This window comes from Panicum virgatum, chromosome 5K (genome assembly GCF_016808335.1).
Source record: "Panicum virgatum strain AP13 chromosome 5K, P.virgatum_v5, whole genome shotgun sequence".
NCBI classification, from domain to species: domain Eukaryota; kingdom Viridiplantae; phylum Streptophyta; class Magnoliopsida; order Poales; family Poaceae; genus Panicum; species Panicum virgatum.
The window spans coordinates 15,289,609-15,307,970 of record NC_053140.1 but is presented as its reverse complement, the minus strand read 5'-3'; the positions used below and the strand labels follow the sequence as shown (position 1 = coordinate 15,307,970).

The following is an 18,362-nucleotide window of genomic DNA, read 5'->3' as shown; positions in this document are numbered from 1 at the left end:
AGGGATTAGTTCTTGCGAGAGCTCCCTTGAGAGAAGTCTTGCTGCGGCAAGCAACTTGTGATCCATCGTGTGACCATCCGTCTTGTTGTGGAGTGGCAACGACACTTTGTGCGGGGGAAGAGGAGCCCCCCTCCTTGGTGGAGAAGCCCCGTAGTGGATTACGGCCGGGTGACCGAGAGAGACGGTGGCGGTGCACGAGACTCGGTGTCTTAGGGGAACTTGCCTTTGCTTGCCGGCATCGCCTAGGTGGCGTAGTGCAAGACGGTGATCGGAAGAGCCTCGGTGTCCCGTGGACGTAGGCGTTTGTGCCGAACCACGTTACATGATCGTGTCTACTCGGGAGTTTGCATCCCTCTTGCACTTACCTATTTACTTACCGCATTACGTTTCCGCATTTACTATATTTTGCGTACCTTTACTTTCCTAGTTAGTTTGATTAGGATTGGCTAGGTTGCAAGTCTTTTAGTGGTAAGTAGAGAGTAGCATAGATAAACCTTAGTCATAACTAGCATGTATAGGACATGTTAGGTTTATCTTATGCAAGTAGTTTGAGCCCTATGTTAAAAAGCGATTAGCAACCCTATTCACCCCCTCCCCCTCTAGGGTCGGACACCCCGGTGATCCTTACAGCCGCTCCACCTGAAGAGCCAGAGTCGGAGCTATTTTTGAGGAAACCGAAGCCCAACTAAACAGACCCTAAGCAGGAGCCTGGGCAGATGGCTCACCGGGGCTTGGGTCCGCCCATGGGACCCTGGGTGTACAACTCTTTCCACGTCACAAACAAGTGTGCAAATTTTATTGCAAATACTTCATCTCTATTTTCTCATCCGATTTTGCTTCATTATATATTATACCTTTTATATCACGACAAAACTAATACTACAAAACAGAGACATACAAGGGTATTGTTCTTTTCAAAATGACCAGAAGTGTCAATAAGAGAAAATGAAATGGCGCTCATATCTTTATAGTTTAGCTCTAGACAACCCAAGCTTCATAGTTCGTGATAGTTAAGAGTTTCTGGAGATTATGCTCTTAACACTGGTCAATCCAGCAGATCTTTAGTTTGTAAAATGATTTCCAACAAAAGATTGGATGCTCCACCAGAAGAGAACACGACTGTGCAAATTATTATACATGTACGTGCCTAGGTCAAATGTATAAGCCACAATTGTTATCACAATAGAAATGCATTTTGATATAGGCTCCCGAAACATAAAGAATGTAAAGCATAGTAACATATGGAAACAACTATAGTGAATCAAGGAGGATATATATGACTTTTGAACCCATCCACCTTGAGTTGGATATTTAATACTACAGATAATGTGACCCTCTACCCCTTTCTTGTAATCCAGGTGTACGTTAAACAAAAAATTCCACTGATAGTACATAATAAAGTGGTCCATACTGTTTTGTTTTACTTAATAAACCTAGTAAGCCAAAGTAGTATAAAATGTAGGTATTGAAGTTTCCCACACACAGGCTCCGGTGAAGGTCAAGCTTTGTCCTCTGGAATGGCTCCTTAATATATTACTCATGACATCTGTTGCAAGTGAATTAATCAATTAAATCTTGATCACGCTATTTAATTTCTTCATTCTCTTGACATACTATTCTATTTATAACAATAATACTTACCTCCCTTTCCAGTGGTTGACTCTGTGCATAGTTGTCATTCATCTGCATCTCTTTCTATGCTCAAAGCAAGGTTAATATGTTCAGATGCATCATATGCAGTTGATCTACCAGGAACTTTATTAGAGCTTCCGCTTGCTTGATCACCGTCACCTGATGTGCTTTCGCCACTAAGCTGATGAGGGTAACATATTGTGGAGTGATTATGCATGATAGAAATGATATATGCAATACAAATTAAAGAGCAGCTAAATGTGCTTATATTATTACATATAACTTGTGTAGAAGTACTCGATTAATGAGTATTATACTTGTATGATATTTCATGTATACCTTCTTCTGTAACTCTATTTTGTGCTGATGAGCAATGTTGACCTCTTTTGTAAGTTCAACGTTCTCCTTTTGAAGGACGATACCCTACATGGATAGAACTTGAGGAACCACATATTATAATTATAATTATGGATGAGTTTTATCTACACATATATATGTAGTCACTCTCATCATCAGTGTGTATATCTATATACTTATTTATCACTGTGAGTATGTTCCTATACTAATTCTAAGATACTTCAAAAGGATACATACAAAAAATTCCAAAAACATCCCTATTTTTTAAATATGTTATGATTATACCTCAGTACTAGTATATAAAAATAAGTATATCCATATACTCTGTGTATGGTTAGATACCCCATGTATATGTCATCATAGAGTGTAGTATGATCACATACTCCACGTACATGCTCCTCGTTGGGTACACACATCGGAATAGCTACATGTGCGTGTAGTTTTGATTTATATATATGTGTGTGTACAAATTTATATAGTTGGACATGGTTTGAACCTTTTTGTTGAGTTGGATGATCTCTTCCGCTAAAAGCTGTTCCTGGTAAAAGAAAAAAGTATCCACTTTTATTAGTAAAATGGATGTCATGGACTCATGGTACCACAGATTATATTAAGAGAAGTTACCTTTTTCTTTGTGACGGACTGCAAACTCATTTCAATTTGGCTCTGGAAAAACTGCAAGTCTCTAATTGTCAACCCAGAGAGTTCCTCTCCCATTAGTTTACTGTCAGAATATAACATATAACATACTTTGACAGTGTCATCATAACTGACAATAGACAATATAATGCTTAGTCTACACACACACACACACACACACACACACACACACACACACACACATTTTTGCACCTTGTCAAGGTAACCAAACTTACAGTACTCTAGATTATGTTTGTTTTTCCATATACATAATTAAGCTATGGAAACTATAAGAAACTGTATTATATGTTACATACGTAAATGCTACACGTGTAGATTTTTCACAGAAGTATTTTATGCATAAAAATTAGTGGTCAGAGCTATATATATTTAGGAGATCATATATGGGCATCCAAACTGACAATTGTTTGCCACTGAAGGGGGAGTGATTATATATACGAACAACAACAATAATTAAATGGTACGTTACCGATTATTGTTTTGTAAGTTCTGCACTTGCGGCCTGAGAGTTGCAACCTCCATCTGCCAAAACTGCCCAATAAGCATAAAAAAATAAAAAGGGTCAGGCAATAAATTTGTAGGGTGAATCATCCCATGCTTCCTGTTCACGCATCTTATGTAGCTTTAATCAATACTATGAGAGTAATGGAATAATTCTCGTAGAACAAAAACATACTATCCATTAGCAATTTTATTTGATATATAAAGTTTTTGAATTATTCAGAGGTATGGGATATGTCATTAAGATTAAGTAGTATGTAAGTAGAAGAAAGAAGAAGAGTCTAGACAGGTTTTATTTCCATTGAAATGGGCATGCTTGCATTTGTGGAAGAATTAGAGGTTGATTCCGTGACTTCACATATCCTTAAGAAAAAAAGTGCATCACATGATCTGCACGAAGGGAAGTTATGATGTATGGAGTACAACTGATGTCTTCACGAAGCGATCAACTTTATGGTCTAAATCCAACTGCTATCCTCATATATATATATATATATATATATATATATATATATATATATATATATATATATATATATATATATATACTCAGACAGAGATAACTCTCATATGAATCTCGAACACGACCCACACAAGATGCTATCCTCCCGAAAGCCTTAATTATTATCTGCCACCATCCCAAATCCCAAGGCCTTCTACTACATCTCTAAATATCATCCCCTCCATGGTCCGACGACCCGTCACCTTGGTTGTATAGTTGGCGCCTGGAAGAGCTGAGGAGGTCCTTCTACGGTGGCAGTTTGGCACCACCCTCACACTACTACAGAATAGGTCTTTGTTCCAGGCTATTTGTCCCGGCAGTCTTTGGGCCCGGGATAATAAGTGACTTTTGTCTCGGGTCCAACGGCTAGCCGGGCCAGCGGGGGGACAGGGAACTTTTGTCCCCGTTGGAGACACCAACCGGGACAAAAGGGGGGCTTTTTATCCCGGTTGGTGGCTCCAACCAGGACAAAAAGGCCCGCGCGGCCTTTTGTCCCGGTTAGAGCCACCAACCGGGATAAAAGGCCCTCCTTTTGTCCCGGTTGGTGTCTCCAACCGGGACAAAACTCCTTGGCCCCCTTATCCCCTTCCCTCTCCCCCCACCCGAGCCATTCAGCTCACTTGTTCTTGCTGTTCTTGGCTCGGGAGAGAGTTTTTGCTCATTTCTTCACCACATTTGTGAAGATCTTTGATTCCCCGTCCATCCATCGGCGCTAAAGGTTCGGGGTTTGTTTTCCTCTTCTTCCTTGGCTTGTATAGCTCATTTCATGCTTTAAAAATAGAGAAAATGTGTAGCTAGCTCATTTCTTGGATATTTAGATTGCATATGTAGGTGTGATTTTTTTTAGATTTAGATGAGTATGTGGATAGTAGAAATTTTTAGAATGAGTGTAGACACTTCATGTGATGTACTTGTATATATGACCATATTGTGGATAGTTGATTTTTGTATTCATGAATGAATTAATGAAATAAGTATATTAGAATTTTTTGTATTATGAATGGATTATTTTGACACTCTAGTGATGTATTTATTCAGGCTCACATTGAAATCATCTAGAAGCTAAAAAAATCTTTATTTCGAAACAAGTATACGTCGTTAATCTCCATCCAACGGTGATGGCACTACCTTTCGGGGATACACGATGCGCTATAAGGACGTCGCGAATCGGTTGGTCGCATCACCAGCACTTCCAATTGATAAGAAGACAGCATTTGACGCAGTCAGCATGGCTATTGTTGTACTGAGAGCATATCAGCGAGCACGCTGCCTGTGCCAAGTGCTGTGCCTATTAATCGTAAATGTTGGTGCTGCGACTGGCCGATTGGTGACATCCTTGTACCGCACCGTGTCCCCCCGAAAGGCAGTGTCATCACCGCAGGGTTGATGTTACTGACATATACATTTTCAGAAATAAAGATTTTTTTTTCTTCTAGAGGATTTCTGGATATTGAAAAGAGTGTACTCCTGAAACTGAAGGGTGTCAAAGTAATTAGAAGTTATAGAGATTTCTTTCAATTAATGATACATTTCGTCTTTTTATATGATTTCATTGTTATTTGCAAGAGTTATTAAACTGATCATTGTAATTGTAATAGTAAATAATATTTGCATTTTAATGGTAAGAATTTATAATTTTGTGGAAAATAAAGGTATTTTTCAGTAAAATATGGCTTCAGCAGCTGGAGGGAGTGGCGCCGGTGGGGGTCATCGTTGTCCTTCTGAACAGAAGGGCACAACTCGAGTAGGTCGTCGGTCCACAAAACTTAGTGCTTTTCATAGGGCAGCGCCCCGTTATTTGGAAAAAGAATATAGAGAATGCATGGCAAGGGGCGAGGAACCTCTGTTTGATCTTGAGGATTTATTGCGGCGTTATGGTTCGTCACCACCAAACTTGGAGGTTTCAGCTCCGCCATCTTCTTCTGCGCCAGCAAGAAATCCGTTAGAGCATTCTGCGTTCCAACGCAAGGATGGTTGAAAACCTATGTGTTGTTGTCCGAATTTTTAAGTTTCATGTATAGTACTCCTTCGTTAAGTTCTGTAATAGATTAAGTACTCCTTTTAATTAATCAAGATGTATGATGGATATTGCAGATCTTTTAATTATTCATGTTATGTTACATTTAGTTTAATTTAAGTTTGATATATTTTATTTATTCGATACGTGTAAAGAATTCAAATCGATTTATTTAAAATGTAGATGGACCGGCAATGGATGTACAATGCTGACCGACATTCGAAAGAATTCATTGATGGCCTGCATTATTTTTTGTCTGTGGCTGAGGCAAACAAGCAGAATGGTTTTATGTGCTGCCCGTGTGTGCATTGCAACAATAACAAGGATTACTCATCTTCAAGAATCATACACAGCCACATTTTCGCAAATGGTTTCATGGAGAAGTATGTTTATTGGACGAAGCACAGAGAACAGGGGGTTACCATGGAAGACAATGAAGAAGAAAATTTTGACGACCACTTTCCCGGGAATGCTGGAATCGGTGCATTCGATGACGATATTCCCATGGAAGAGCCCGAAGTAGATGTAGCAGAAAATGATCCCAGCGACGATCTGGGGCAGGCATTGCACAATGTGCAGGCAAACTGTGAGAGTGAAACGGAGAGGTTGAAGTTCCAAAAGTTGTTAGAGGACCACCGTAAGTTGTTGTACCCAGATTGTCAAAATGGATTGAAGAAACTTGGCACCACCTTGGAGTTGCTGCAATGGAAGGCGACAAATGGTGTATCCGACAAGGGATTTGGTGAATTACTCAAACTTGTTAAAAAAAATGATTCCTAAGGACAACGAATTGCCTACCACAACGTATGAAGCCCAATGACTGCATCCTCTACCGAGGCAAGTACGAGAATTTGGATGCATGTCCCGTATGCAGTGCATTGCGTTACAAGATTAGAAAAGATGATCCTGGAGATGTCGAGGGGGAGCCTCCCCGGAAGAGAGTTCCTGCGAAGGTCATGTGGTATTCGCCTATAATACCACATTTGAAGCGTCTGTTTAGAAATAAAGATAATGCTAAGTTGATGCGATGGCACAAAGAGGAACGCAAGAAAGACTCGATGTTGAGACACCCCGCTGATGGGTCGCAGTGGAGAAAAATAGATAGAACGTACCCTGAATTTGATTTGGATGCGAGAAACATAAGGTTCGGTTTGAGTACGGATGGCATGAATCCTTTTGCTGAGATGAGCAGTGGTCATAGCACTTGGCCTGTGACTCTTTGTATGTACAATCTTCCACCATGGCTCTGCAAGAAACGAAAGTTCATCATGATGCCAGTGCTTATCCCGGGTCCAAAGCAGCCCGGAAATGACATTGATGTGTACCTAAGACCATTGGTTGAAGAACTCTTATTACTCTGGGGCGATGAAGGTGTACGGATGTGGGATGAATACAAACAGAAAAACTTCAACCTACGAGCATTGCTGTTCGTAACGATCAATGACTGGACTGCTCTTAGTAACTTGTCATGTCATTGACTTTTGTGTTGACTTTATGGATGACCTTAAACCGATTGGAGTCCCTGAATCGCGATATGAGGGGAGACTAACTGGAAAGGGTACATTAGGAAAGAAATCTTTTGTCTGCACAGATGATTTCTCATTCAAGAAAGCGCATTATACGGTTCTTCAACAATCATCCTTGGTTGACCCATATATCGAGGAACACAAGAAAATTCTGCTCTCCAATTTCACGGAAAAGTCTGAGGCATGGATTACACGTGAGCACATGAACACTTTCTGTAGCTGGTTGCGGAAGCATCTAATACATAACATGTATATAAGTGAACAACTGTTCTTATTGGCTAGGGGACCATCTTGGAATATCTTAACATACCAAGGGTACGAGATAAATGGAAACACATTTTATACGATAGCCCAAGATAAAAAGAGTACCAACCAAAACAGCGGTGTTCGTATGGATGCCATGAACAATAATGAAAAAAAGGACACATATTACGGCTACATTGAAGAGATATGGTCCCAATTTCAAGGTGCTTCTATTTCGTTGCCAATGGGTTAAGCTATCTGGAGGAGGGGTAACAAAAGATGAGTATGGGATGACAATAGTTGATCTCAATAATTTTGGGTATAGAAACGAGCCATTTGTCCTAGCCCAGGATGTCGCTCAGGTTTTCTACATTAAGGACATGTCCAGCAAGCCAAAGAAGGGGATAAACAAGCAACAGGATGAGCCTAAGCGACACATAGTTCTATCAGGAAAGAGAAACATCGTTGGAGTGGAGGACAATACAGACTTGTCAGAAGAATATAATAATTTTGTTGTCATTCCACCTTTCGAAGTAAATGCTGATCCATGCATCCTGCTAGCCAATGATGATGCTCCATACTTGCGACGTGATCATAATCAAGGGACATTTGTGAAGAGAAAGTCTGTTACCGCTAATCCTTCATGTACTTGAATCATTTTATATTATTGTATAAAAAGGTAATCGCAATTCGAATACTTTTATTATGGGAAAATTCGATTCATGCCACCACAACTCCGTGAAATTGGGTGTCATGTTGAAAATCATGCCACTCAATGGCATGATTTTCAACATGAGATCCAATTTCAAGAAATTGGAGTGGCATGGATCCAACTGACCCTTTTATTATTATGTACTGTACAATTATACTTTATGTGTTATATATATCATTTTTTATATTTTTCACTTAATTACCAGACTCAGTTATAATTTTCATTCAATAATGGATTGCTCAACTAATTTTATTTATTTCATGAAATTACATTCACATTAACACACTATACTCTCTCACTAACACACACAATCTCACTAACACACACACTATCTCTCAAACTCACACACTACTCATTAATATCATGAAATTGCTTAATTTTATGTAAACTTCACTTTTTAAACATTAATATCGTGATTGAATCCACTTTCTGTCGAAAAGCAACAGTTTGAAAAAATTTGTTCACCTAATATATTTTTGCATGGTCAAAATAACAAATATGATTTCAAAAAAGTTAGATATTTCGTTGACCCAATTACTTGAATGAAAATTAATTATTTTTGTTGCGTGTATCACGTTTATATAGAGATAAGAAATTTTGTTCCATAATTTTTGGAATCATAATTTTATTAACTGAATTAACAAATGAAAGCCTATTTTAAAAGAGAAGTAAAAATAAACAAAAACAAACATAAGCTTTGGCGGGAATGAGGGAAAACGGCCCCCTTTTATCCCAGGTGGTAGATCCACCCGGGACTAAAGGTGGGCCGCGGGCTGGGAATTTTGCCGGCCCGCCCAAAAACACCTTTTATCCCGGGTGGAGCCATGACCCGGGACAAAAGGGCCTTTTGTCCCGGGTCGTGGCTTCACCCGGGACAAAAGGGGGGCCCCTATATATGTCCCTTAACCTCCGCCTTCCTCCAAACTTGGGCATTCCTGATCTGCGCCGCGCCGCCGTCGTCTCCCATCCGCGCCTCCTGCTCCGCCGCCGTCCCCGAGCGTCGCCCGAGCTCCGCCGCCTCCATGCCCCGGCCGCCTTGGACGACGACCCCGCCAGGCCGCTCACCGGTGCGCCGCCGTCCCTGGCCCCGTGCCACCTTGTCTTTACCGCCCCGGCCTCCACTCCGTGCGCGCCCTCGTCTTCGCCGCCCCCGGCGGCCTCCACTGCATGCCGCTGCACCGCCACCCTCTCCGCTGCGTGCCACCACGCCGCCAGCTCCCCGCCTCGTCGTCCAGGGCCGCCGCCCTAGGTTTCCCTGCCCTGTGTGAGTGTGGCCGCCGGCATTTTCTTTTTTCTTTTCAAATTTTATGTTTATGTAATTCTATTTTATATTAACAAGAATTCAATTATGCATATAGATATTTTTAGAATTATATTATGGATATAGTGTTTTATTTATTATATATTAAGTAGAATTGATTTATAGAGACATTATTAGAATGCAATTATGGATATAGTGTTTTCTTTATTTATAGAGATATAGTGAGAATTAGACAGAATTTATAGAGAAATAGAGAAGGAAATAGAGAATTAGAGAGAATTTCTTTTATGATGTATTTATTATTTAATTATGTCATTCAAAGACTTTAATTATCATATATTCATTATTTAATTATGTCAATCAAAGACTTTAATTTATCATGTATTTATTATTTAATTATGTCATTCGAAGCCTTTCATTTATCATGTATTTATTATTTAATTATATCATTCGAAGCCTTTAATTTATCATGTATTTATTATTTAATTATGTCATTTATATTACTTCTCGAGCTCGCAAACTCGCGCTAACACACAATCGTTTCTGATAGTTTCCGATCGTTACCGATCCCGACCGAATTGTTTCCGAGAATTTCCGATCGTTACCGATACCGACCGAATCATTTCCGATTGTTACTGATACCGACCGAATCGTTTCCGATAGTTTCCGATCGTTACCGATACCGACCGAATCGTTACCGATCTAAATATGTGGATTATTTAGAGAATTTTTTTAAGGGTTTTATTTGTATTCATATTTTAGTTACGATTGACCCGCGACACACAGACACGGAAGACGAACAGTTCCTGTTGAATATGATTGGCGAAAGTCAAGGAGATGTCCCTGAACAAGCTGATGATGGCAGCAATACCGACATATATTTGAATATGTCCAGTGATGGAATTGAGCCACCATCTATTCAGGATGACGCTGCTGCTGAACAAAGTGCTAATGTACATATCACAACTATACTTATTTGTAGTGACAATCATATTTTCATCTGAATCTATATGAATACTATGAATGTTTTTTTATATCCGTCTGGATCATCGTCGCAGCAGAAAAAGATGAAGCGAGGCCCAACAAAAAAATTGGAAGGGCGGTTCATTATAACGGAAGTTGGTCCAGATGGCGAACCGATCGCTCCAGAAGCTGCCGCCAAAAAATTCATAAGACAATCCGGATATATTGTCAGGGACCACATCCCAATCAGCTTCAGGCTCTGGAAAGCTTCCAATCCAAGCGAGGAACGGGATGCGGTACCCGAAAGAGATAAAGAATGGTGCTGGCGGGAGCTTAAGAAAAACTTCACGGTTCCAGCTGAATCCAAAGAGATATGCAAGCGCTGGACCCTGAGTAAGATGGCCGAACAGCTGCAATCATTCAAGAAAATTTTGACGAAGAAATATATCAAGACCGGGACCACACCCGTATTTACCGGCGAGCTCGAAAAGCTCAGGGGTCACTGGGATGCATTTGTGGAATACAAGTCTTCAGAGCTTGGGCTTCAGAAGGTGCAGAAGGCCAAAGACAACGCCTCGAAGAAAGTGTACCATCACACTCTAGCCCAAGGAGGCTACAAGCTTGCAATACCCAAATGGGAGAAGATGGAGCAGGATCTGCTTGACAGAGGCATCCAACCTACGACCATGAACTGGCCTGAAAGGTCAAGGACCTGGTTTTATGGTCACGGGGGAAGCTTGGACCCATTGACTGGTGACTGCATCTATGGGCCAAACATCCAGCGAGCAGCCCAGAGACTACAGGAGGCCATACAAGCAGCGGCCGAGGGAACATTCCAGCCGGATAGAGAGAGGGATGAGCTGACTTATGCCCTTGGGAATTCAGAGCATCCGGGCCACACAAGAGGCAAAGGTGTGATTCCGTGGAAGTATGGGTTCAGGGATTACATTGAATCATATAGAAGCCGGCAAAGAAGAAAGAATGATGAGCGGGAGCACTTGCGAAGGCTAGAGGAAGAAGTATGGGTTCAGGGATTACATTGAATCATATAGAAGCCGGCAAAGAAGAAAGAATGATGAGCGGGAGCACTTGCGAAGGCTAGAGGAATGGCTCATGTCACACGATCAAAGACTGGAGGAAGAGGTTCAACGTCAAGTGGCCATAGCAATGAGCCAGCAACAGCAAGCGCAAACGGTGCCTCTAGAGCCTAATGTCGCAGCCGATCATCTGTCTCAGCAGAAAAGCAGCTGCGCTTCCACAGACGTCGCCGTCGTCGAGCCAACGGGGATCCAGGCCGCAGTTGAAGCGACGGTCCCGCAGCGATTTCCAGTGGATGAGATCAGCCAGCAGACACCTTATGACCTGCAGACTGCCATTAAGAACTTAATGTTTACTGTTGCGTACGGTACCGCCATGCCAACCCAAATAGGCGACGTGTACCACGAGCAGCAAATTCCGCCAGGATACATAAGAGTTGGCATGGAGCAAGTGTGCCAGGGTTGGGAGACGCTCGAGCTTGATATTCCTGGAGGCGATGGGGAGAGGACACTAGCAGAAGCCATTCATGGCTACATCCTATGGGATAAGCGCTACATTGTCCTAAAGTCGAATGATCAAACACCAAGACCGGCATCTCAGCATGCCTCTCCAAGGCCGGCATCTCCGCAAAACTCCCCAAGGGCAGCACTGTCTCGGCAAGGTTCACCGGCACATTCTCCATCACCATCATCTCATGCGCCGATGAACACTCAAGCGTCACCGTCGCCTCCATGGTCACCCCCTCCGCCGCCGGCAAAGAAGCAGAAATAGCCGCCGGCAAAGAAGGTAGCTGCACCGGCTAAGGAGTCTCCAAAGAAGAAGGGAAAGGAGAAGAAAACCAAGGAGGCTCCTATTAAACCCTGGGACATGAGCCTTGAAGAATGCGATCGGATAACTCAAGAAAGAGTTAAAGAGCACTTCAAGCCGAAGCTGGAGCCCGAGAAAGTGATAAATCCGATAGATTTGAAATTTTTTAAGGGAATGTGCGAAGCAAATAAGAGAAAATTCATTCCGAGAGATCCCCCTTCAGACTACGAACGCACAATTATCAAAACTACTGAGAAAAAGAAGAGACAATCAAAGTCATCATCGTCCGACGTTCCACAGCTCGGAGCCCAAAAGAAACAATCAATAGAGCCTCTCGTAGTGGGACAGGCGACGCAACAACAAGACTTTGTTACATTTTTGAAAGAATCAAACCTGACGGCGGCTCAGATTGCAGGGGGAGAAGATATTCCAAAGGCCGATGTGGTCGTCAAATGGACGTATGAGCTGGGCAAATCTCTTGTACCCCCCCCCCCCCGAAGTAGTGTCCGTGCTTGCAACGCAAATGTATAAGCTGCACCAGCACTACATGCGTGCGATGGCCGATTGCATCTTCATGTAGGGCGCAAAGATTAAAGATGACGATTTCTTATGGGGGGAGACCATTATATGGATAAACTGGGAAGAAATTTACCAATTATTCCATCAGGATGACCTCGACATCTCTATGGTCGGCTTGTGGGTTCTGTAAGTATTTTACTCTCCTTACGTATTGTTTTGCATGATCTCAACATACTGATCCCTTGATTTATTCGGTATCATGTAGAATGGAGATACAAACTTGCAGGAGAAAGGGATACTCTCACCTCGGCTTCATCGACCCAATTACTTGTAATTGGAGGATTCTACGCGACACTTCCGATGAGCTATACCAAAACATGTTCAAGTACATAAGCGTTCATCACAACAAGCAAATGATATTGTTTCCTTACAACTTTGCGTGAGTGATTCCTTCCGTCTAACTCTTTCTATTCTGTAATCGAATTGTTTAAACCTTAACTACCAAGAATTGCCTCCATACAATCTTGCAGTGAACACTGGGTCCTAATTGTCATAATTCCCGAGAAGAGCCTACTTGTGGTTATGGACTCATTGAGGAGAAATCCAGAACAATACGAAAATCTTCTTAACATGATGAAAAAGTAATTCTACCACTACTCCGTCGATGACCGATAATTTGAATCACTTTGTTACTTGACTATAATTGTTATAATCATGCACAGGATTTGGAAACAATTCGCTAAAAATCATTCAGGCAAATTTGACAAGGAATTGAAGATCAAGACAGATTTTGCGGTACGCACTTGGATGATTCGTTGCACGATTCATTAGTTTTATTATATATTCATGTAAATACCTGATAATTTCTTCTCTCTTAAAGTGTATGAGGCAGAAACAAGGCACTAATTTATGCGCATACTATGTATGCGAGAACATCCGTGGTCTGGTAGGTCCTCCAAGGGCCTGGACAGATTGGGAGGAGGAAGTAAGTAAAAAACTTGTTAATATTTGAACTCGTATTTTAATTAGTCGAAATTAATTATCCCCTTTTTCCATAGGTCGAGGAGATGCGCGATAAACTCATACCGGAGGAAAAGATTATGGCGATTCAAGAACAATTGTCCGGATTTATTGTTGAGCAAGTCCTCGATCCAAAAGGCGAATTCTACTATGATGGACTATCTAATATTGACAATCGCAGCAAATATGATAATATACGCGTATATATGTAATTAAGAACGAATATACCTATGTAAATATATATGTGTGTATATGTATTAAATTTCTATTTATGAGTATTTATGTATTATATATATAAGCACTCCAATAATATATATGCGTGTATATATATATATTTATATAATATTGGTCCTAGACATTTTCATATGTAAAGGAATTCACATGTATACATATGTGTATACATATATATATATATATATATATATATATAAGTGAATTAATTTATATATGAAAAATATTTAGGACAAATATTATATAAGTAACTATATATATATTAGTGGAGATCATACACACTGAATTCCAATACATAAGTTTAATTGAAATGCAAAAGTATAATTGAAATAGAAAAAGAATTGAGAAAAGGAAAACAGGAAAAAAAAGAATCTTTTGTCCCGGTTGGTAACACACCAACCGGGACAAAAGGGTGCGCCAGCCACGTGGCGTTGGCAGCACCTTTTGTCCCGGTTGCCAGACCAGGGACAAAAGGATCCCCTTTTGTTCTGGCCTGGCGTTCCCGGTTGGGAAACCGAGACAACAAGGGTTTCCCAACCGGGACTAATTAGTGTTTCAGTAGTAGTGTCAGATATCAGACACTATAAGGGAGTGGGCGCCGACTACGTGGGGGAAAAGACATTGAGCGGATGGAGAACAATCTTTTAATTCAGATAACCAAACATGATTTTCTGTTACTGCAAGAAATTAATGTTCACGCAGCCTCATTCAGTATATTTTCAACGAAAATTTGAGTACCAGAACAGAGTCCCGGTGACAGACAAGCTACCACATTTAGGGTATATGCAGTGCAGCATTAATCTATTTTGATCCTATATATGTTACCACACCTTTTCTAGTCCACTAAATTTATATCTACAACTATTATATATGTTTCACAAATGCATGTAGGCAAATAATGATATACATTCTAGGAGGAAAAGGTTGTTTTTCTACTCCACAGATAAGCGACTTTTTATGGAAACTTGTCAAGCCCTTTAATGTACTTATACGGACGGCACGTTTGCCAAATCTTTTTCTCACTACTTCTTATCATTATTCGACTGATAGTTTTCGTTCTAATAACCTTGTAAAAAGAATCAGACATTGTCTAGCACATGACGTACCTACACCACAGAACATAGAAATAAGATTAATAATATACATGACGTACCTTTGCCTCAGATATTGGATTTAGGAACCGACAATTATTCTCCTCTCTTGCCTCCTGGTATCGTTCAATTATCGTTTTCATGCTGATAAAAAGGTGCATAAAATTATATCCATATTTCAAGTAACACAATCTATATAATATTGGGCATCCTTAGAATCATTCATTTGTTAGGTTCACGGATCAAGCTTCGATCGCTAGGCATCAGGATGGAAATACTTATATATATCTATATAGCGCAGTTATCGGTTTGTAATCAAAATGAATTTATCAAATTTATCATTTTATATCTAGTTTGTTAACTACTATATATATTTATATTCGTGATAACATGTGAGATACAGCTGGAAGTTTCAGGGGGCCGGGGGATTCAATCGACAGAATCACACAGAAGGATTATTAGGGAGAAACTAACATGAGAGATAAAGTAATTAAAGTTGCAGTTCCATGATATCAGCACAAGAGGTTCCATGAAAGAAAGCATCATGAGCTAGCTTATTATGCTTGTATGTATGTGGATCATATATAGCAGGCTTGTGTCACCACACCTGGAACTGCTGAACTCGTAGAGGCGGTCGGTGCAGGAGAAGACGACGAGGCCGACATCCGCATCGCAGAGGATGGCGAGCTCCCGGGCCTTCTTCATGAGCCCACTGCGCCGCTTGGAGAACGTCACCTGCCGGTTGGTCCTGTTGTCGATCCTTTGGATCGCGATCTTCCCTCTCCCCATATTCTCACCTCTCTATCTCTCTCTCTCTCTCTCGCTGTCTCGGCCGACGAGATCTGCAAAGAGAGGATGGCCTGAACAATACCTGCCGAGAGGTCCAAATGATGCTGCCATCGAAAGGTAGGTGTTTAATAAGGAAGCAAGTTGGAAATAAGAAAATATTTCGACCAGCTGTTGTTGCTGTACGGCCGCCTGCATCAGGTGATTATTTAGGTCCCGGCTCATCCCGGCCCGCTCTCACACGGGTTATGGTATGGGTTACGGCGCCCCTTGTAAGAGTGGGGCAGGGATTCAGGGGTTTTCTCGGCCTGCGTGAGAGGTCCTTCTTCTTACATTAATGCCCTTGCACCTCGCGGGTCGAGTTTTTTTTTTTACTAGCTACTAACTTTCCTTCGCTTGCATTGATGACGTATATACGTATATATAGGTGTGTTAATCTGTTCGGTTTGTGAAGATAAGTGGTACTAGTAGACAAGTCCGTGGCGCCATGTGTGACGTGTGCCGGTGTGCGTATAGCCCTGGAAATAAATAAAGAAATAGTGAAGCACCACTAGCCTTTTCCAAGGAAATATGTGATAAGGACGCCCATTAAGCTAATATAATCTTCCTATAGAAATTCAGCAACTTCTGTGTGAAACAGGAATAATCACTTGCATTGTAATCCCCAGATTTTCAACGTACATCACATAAGTATCTAAGCATGATATCACATATATAAGTATATCTAAAAAGCATGATATCCATAATAAGTAGGTTTTGTTTTCACAAGAAACAAATACTATTGTCAGACGTTTCCGAGAAGGTACAAAAAAAACTATTTGAAATTTGAAGATATTTCAAAGATACTTTATTAAGCTTTTGTGGTAATGGAAGGGAAATTTGAAAAGTGATATTGTTGGATCACCCTAACTTCAAGTGCTAGAGTCGCCACCGAATCAGCACAGAGGTAGCTTAGCAATAGCTCAAATAACCAGTCAACTATTAATTATTAGGTTCTTCTATTCACCAAGATTTCCTATATATTGCCTTGTCATACTGTTACTTGCTTTTGGTGGTGCCTTATGGAAGAGTAAATTTCACCGGCAGTCTTTAAACTTGTCCTGAGTTCTCATTTCAATCCCGGTACTCTTAAAATACATATAATAGCCACTAACTAAACTTATCATGAGTTCTCATCCCGGTCCCAATACTCCTGAAATGCACATAATAATCCTTAAACTTGTCCCACGCTCTCATACTGGTCCTCAATACATGTCCCGAGTACTCATCCCGGTTCTCATACTCTCAAAATACACATAATGGTCCGTAAACTTGTCACACTCTCTCAAACAAGTTCATATACTTCCAAACTACTTACAAATTGTTTCAAACTTTTAGAATTTCAAATCAAGTTCTAATCTCACTCAAAATTGATAAAAAAATTCATGAGGCAATCATCTTGGATACAATATATGATGATTTCTAGAGTTGTTATTGTAATACATTTATTTAATAGTTGAATTTATTTTAGAGGTTAAAATAATATTGAAATCATTTATCCTCTGCTCTAAACAATCCTAAGATAATCACAAAAATAATTTGAATACAAGTTATCTAGAGATTTTGATATTTCACGATCAATTTGTGATAATTTATCCATAAATTTTGGGTCCACTTTGAGTGGGAATGAAACTTTATTTGAAATCCAAACAAATGTGAAACAATTCACAAAAGTTTTATTCTAAATAAATAAAACATTTTAGAAGCATATGGACCTTGATGATAGTGTAAGATAAGTTTAAGGACTGGAATAAGAATGTGACACAAGTTTAAGAACTATTATGTGTATTTTAAGGGTATCAGAATCGGGATGAGAACTCAGGACAAATTTAAGGATCGCCAATAAAATTTAATCTATATGAAATTAAATTGAAGTATAAATGTAATAAGGAAGCCCTAGTTTTTTAGGTTAAATATATTTATCCAACATCTAATTAAGTTGAAAATAATATGCTTGGGATCAAGGCGGAGCCAGTGGTGGATCTAGAGGGGTTCGAGCCCCTCCGCTGAAAATTCCATGGAGTCTCTCCTGAACTGCCCTCCTATAAATTTGAGGAAGAAGAAGTAGGGATGAGGAAGTTGGAGGAGGAAGAAGATGAGGAGAGCTCCTCTTGGGCTCAAGGTGCTTGGGATGTGGAGTTTGATAAGAAATGTGGCCGCCATGCTTGTTAGCTCGTGTAGTGCGCCCGCATGTGCCATGTGGTGCTTCGCGTTGTCCAAGGTTACTCGTATTCAAAGCACGCAGCCACAACAGGCTGCTACACATGGGCTGCTCCATGTGATCGACCAGGTGAAATGTGGCAGGCAGATCGAAAAAGCAGCTATATGCACATGCAAAGCTCCGAGGTTGCTAAGCTTTATTGTTGTTAATTTTATCGAGAAGGAATCTTAACTGTCGTCTTGTTAGTGGTATATATAGAACACCCTAATGAAAAGGTTTGTACTCGTCATCGTATT

The 18,362-nt window shown here is 40.6% G+C and overlaps 1 protein-coding gene and 1 long non-coding RNA gene across 2 annotated transcripts; both read right to left on the bottom strand.

Moving 5' to 3' along the window:
* Positions 1-1,177: 1,177 nt before the first annotated feature.
* On the bottom strand, positions 1,178-2,055 carry LOC120710555. The gene is made up of 3 exons (XR_005689930.1): positions 1,972-2,055; positions 1,642-1,813; positions 1,178-1,546 (listed from the first exon to the last, which is right to left on the bottom strand). It is a non-coding gene; the product is annotated as an uncharacterized LOC120710555 (long non-coding RNA).
* A 516-nt stretch (positions 2,056-2,571) lies between these two features.
* LOC120709734 (MADS-box transcription factor 25-like) lies at positions 2,572-15,946 on the bottom strand. The gene is made up of 4 exons (XM_039995394.1): positions 15,688-15,946; positions 15,143-15,224; positions 3,119-3,180; positions 2,572-2,713 (listed from the first exon to the last, which is right to left on the bottom strand). The coding sequence occupies exons 1-4, from the start codon at positions 15,867-15,869 to the stop codon at positions 2,572-2,574; spliced, it is 468 nt and encodes a 155-aa protein (XP_039851328.1). The 5' UTR covers positions 15,870-15,946.
* Between the last annotated feature and the right edge of the window lie 2,416 nt (positions 15,947-18,362).